General features: G+C 45.8%; 1 protein-coding gene across 1 annotated transcript; it reads left to right on the top strand.

Annotated features, from left to right (window-relative positions):
- Positions 1 to 489: 489 nt before the first annotated feature.
- Positions 490 to 1,171, top strand: LOC137356321 (histone H2B 5-like). Its single transcript, XM_068022203.1, has one exon. It carries the CDS (start codon positions 490 to 492, stop codon positions 868 to 870), a length of 381 nt encoding a protein of 126 aa, XP_067878304.1. The 3' UTR covers positions 871 to 1,171.
- Positions 1,172 to 4,303: the final 3,132 nt, after the last annotated feature.

Below are 4,303 nucleotides of genomic sequence, written 5' to 3'. Positions count from 1 at the left end.
GTCGTCTGCAAACTTGCTAATCAGACCACCGATACTTTCCTCCAAATCATTTATGTTGCTGACACCCACTCTTCTGGACGATTCGGTCCTGTTGATGGACGGAAGTGCAGAGGGTCGCTACATCCTGATAAGGAAGGGAACTATAGAGAATGAAAAAAGAGACGAGTTCGTACGAGCAAAATAGAAATGGTTGATGAGGAAGAGGGACTCAGCAAGTCACTGACATAGATGGATAAGGGCGGGCAAAGGGGTTTGGACGATCTGACTGCTGCGACAGTTTGTGTCTGTGAGAAGCACAAAATGTGATTGGTTACTTTAGACACCCAATCAGATAGATACAGAACATCAGGCAATGACATCATTGTAAACCAGCCAATCATGAACATGGCCTTCTCCCATTCCTCATTAGCATAGGGTTCTGGGGATGTCTATAAAATGCGAGCTTGGAGCGAAATTTCGGTTATTCTGTGTCTGAAGTTGATCGTGATCATGGTTGACGAGAAGAAAACTGCAGCACCTTCCAAGAAGGGCGCCAAGAAAGTTTTGAAGAAGGCGCCACCAAAGGGCAGCAAGAAACGGAGAAAATCCAGGAAAGAAAGTTACTCCATCTACGTGTACAAAGTGATGAAGCAGGTTCACCCTGATACCGGCATCTCCTCCAAGGCCATGAGCATCATGAATTCGTTTGTGAATGATATTTTCGAGCGAATCGCGCGTGAGGCTTCCCGCCTGGCGCATTACAACAAACGCAGCACCATCAGCTCCCGGGAGATCCAGACCGCCGTGCGCCTGCTGCTGCCCGGGGAGCTGGCCAAACACGCCGTGTCGGAAGGTACAAAGGCGGTCACCAAGTACACCAGCTCCAAGTAAATATCCGCAATGTACTGAAACACACCCAAAACACAAAAAGGCTCTTTTAAGAGCCACCCACAACTTCTCTGAAAAAGCTACAACATTGTCTGTATAGTATCGACTTATATTGATTTATGTATCAAGTGTCCTTGCCTTTGTGATCTCTGTTTTACTCCCATAGATTCTGGTCAATGCAGTTTCACTGCCCGTGCGATCTTTCTGTCTCTAACTAATAATGTCCCGTATATAAATTACTGGCCACTGACCATTTGTGAGGTTTGTTCTCGGACGTGTTCATTTTCGGCCCCTTTTTTGTATTTCGACAATAAAAGCTGATTTAACGCACATACATCAGTTCGCAGTCACTTATTTCCCTCGTTCAAGTTTGACCTCAGAAATTAATAAGTACATTATCTAGAACCCCCGGGTGGTGTCGGAACCCTCCGTCTCACACGCTGACACCTGACACTGAAAATCTACACTCCGCTGTTGTCTCCCACGAATAACAAACAATCGTTCATCAGTGATGCGGTATTATTATGAAAATTGACATGAAATGTGCCCGGTTGGAGAATGTTGTGAAAGAGACTTTCTGCTCGCTGGTTTCAAAAAGGACAGAGAGTAAACCCGAATAGATGTCAGAATGTAAAAGCCAATCTGGAACTTGTTACCAAATGTAGAATAACACAATATGAAAAAGGTTTTATTTATTTAACCGTAAAAAAAGAACTATAAATTTGATATTCTATATTGAAGTCGCCCCAATATATTGGCGGGCTTTTCAAATTTGAAAAATCCGTTGCAGTCTGACAATTTGGCGCCGTTATTTTCCGCCCTTATCTCCTTGGCGTCTCCTGATTGGTGAATTCAGCAGCTCTCCGATTGGTTACATGAAGAGCACAGAGCAGAGTGACCAATCAGCAGTGCCCACCACTCCATTCCTCCAGAAGGTACAAGGAGGAGGAATGTGGGCGGATCTCAACATTCTTCGTGAAAGTGCTTGTGAGATTGTGGAAATGTCTGGAAGAGGGAAGACCAGTGGTAAAGCTCGGTCCAAGGCCAAGTCCCGCTCCTCCCGAGCTGGACTGCAGTTCCCGGTGGGCCGTGTTCACAGGTTCCTTAAAAAGGGCAACTATGCTGAGCGGGTGGGTGCCGGAGCCCCGGTCTATCTGGCTGCTGTGCTCGAGTATCTGACAGCTGAAATCCTCGAGCTGGCCGGCAACGCGGCCCGGGACAACAAGAAGACACGTATCATCCCCAGACACCTGCAGCTGGCCGTCCGCAACGACGAGGAGCTCAACAGGCTGCTGGGAGGGGTGACCATCGCACAAGGCGGGGTGCTGCCTAATATCCAGGCCGTGCTGCTGCCCAAGAAAACCAGCGCTCCGAGCACCAAGGGCAAGTGAAGCTGCCAGACCTGAATTTGACAACCCAAAGGCTCTTTTCAGAGCCACCCACTTTATCTGTGAAAGGGCTGGTTACTGTCTGAGAGACGGTAATGTTATACTGTTCGCGTTATTTTGTGTTGCTATGAATTGTACTGGAGTCAAGCATTTATCTGCTCATCAGATGGAATGCATTTTAATTTTCTCTTGCCATATTTGTAAGGCTTTTTTACAGTTCTACCGTTTATATACCACTAAGGCGTGTCTTGAGTTCTAAAATGAGCTACTCTGATAAAATGACTTGTATACAATGGTGTCACTGCTCTCACACAGAACTGCAAGGTCCTGAAATTCCCAGCTGCAATATGGAGACAAAGGAATCTGGGTCACTCTGCTCCGAGAGTTATCAGTGGATAGTAAAGAGGGTGGTCAAATCCTTCTGAGACGTTTATGTGCTGGAATCAACAAGAGATAACAGCTCTATCTTTTGCCAATTTGATGTCTCTTTGAAGAGCCGTTGTGTTATCTGATGCCAAACTCAGTTCCGGGCAGGGTCAGTTTTTTTTTCAGGGCAGTTGTTTCAAAGAAGCTGTCGGCTGATTTTAAAAGAGATGTTGCGTTTCGTGTTTTATTTTTGTACACTCTGGAGATTTACAAGGAACTGGGATAATTCGTCAGTGTTTTTGTCCCTGCCAAGGCGGCGTGCTTGGAGAACTCCCCGGGCAGCAGCAGACCCATTGCGGTCGATATGTGTGCACACAAATCACAAGATCCAAATGATTGTAGACTGATGCCATCTACTGGTTAAAAGTGAGTCATGCAAGAATATTCCCATTCCTTCAGAAATATCTGAAATTGGAGAGGAATAACATCGAGTGTGTTGGGGGCAGATTCAATGGAGACCCTGAAAACACAATTGGATAATTATGTCGAGAATAAACCAAAACTGTAGAGCAATGGAGAAAAGGCGGGTCGGTGGGAGGAGGTGAACTGGTCTTGCAGAGAGCCGGCCACGACACGACGGGCCGAATAACCAACTTAATAGAAACATAGAAACATTGGAGCAGGAGTAAGCCATTCCGCGCTTCGAGCCTGCACCGCCAGTCAATATGATCATGGCTGAGCATCCAAACTCAGTTCCCTGTTCTCGCTTTGTCCGCGTATCCTTTGATCCCTTTCGACATAAGCGGTGATCATTTTAGAAATAAAGACACGCTTTAGTAGTACAGAGAGTCAGAGAGAGATACAGCACTGAAACAGGCCCTTCGGCCCACTGAGTCTGTGCCGACCATCAACCACCCATTCATACTATTCCTATATTAATCCCATATTCCCTACCACATTCCTATCTTCCCTCAATTCTCCTACCTGCACTAGGGGCAATTTACGATTGCCAATTTACCTATCAAGCTGCACACTCCGCACAGGCAGTACCCAGAACTGAACCCGGGTCGCTGGGGCTGTGAGTTTGCGGTGTTCATCACTGTGCGGCCCTGAAAGGTAGTACTGTAAAAAAAAAAGCCTTACAAATATAAGAGGAAATTAAAATGCATTTCATCTGATGAGCTTTTAAATGCCCGAATCCAGTCGTACAAACTCTTTTATGAATTTAGTTAATAATTTGGCCTCAACTCTTTTCTGTGGTAGAGAATTCCACAGGTTCACCATTTCCTGGGTGAAGAAATCCCTCCTCATCTCAGTGCTCAATGTCTTACCCCTTATCTTTAGACTGTCACCCCTGGTCCTGGACTCCCCCACCATCAGGAACATCCTTCCTACATCTAGTCTGTCCAGTCCTGTTAGAATTTTGTCAGTTTCTAGGAGATGATGTAACCATTCCATGATTCTATCCTCCAATGGGAACATGAACGTGGTGTTAAGGTGTAGATTGAAATGGTTGAAATGACATTTGAGTTCCAATGAGCTCTGGTGTGTATACTGTATAAATGACGAGCTACATGTATGCCAGCGATGCTGGTATAGTGGTGAGTATATCTGCCTTCCAAACAATTGACCCAGATTAGATTCCCGGTCATCGCAATGCCCACTCGCGGTCAAATATATTT

The sequence above is a fragment of the Heterodontus francisci genome, chromosome 45 (genome assembly GCF_036365525.1).
Source record: "Heterodontus francisci isolate sHetFra1 chromosome 45, sHetFra1.hap1, whole genome shotgun sequence".
Lineage (NCBI taxonomy): Eukaryota > Metazoa > Chordata > Chondrichthyes > Heterodontiformes > Heterodontidae > Heterodontus > Heterodontus francisci.
The sequence above is the reverse complement of the archived record's forward strand: the minus strand, read 5'-3'. Positions and strand labels throughout refer to the sequence as shown.

Coding starts and splice junctions, on each gene's coding strand:
- LOC137356321 (XM_068022203.1), top strand. CDS start 490: ATGGTTGACGAGAAGAAAACTGCAGCACCTTCCAAGAAGGGCGCCAAG.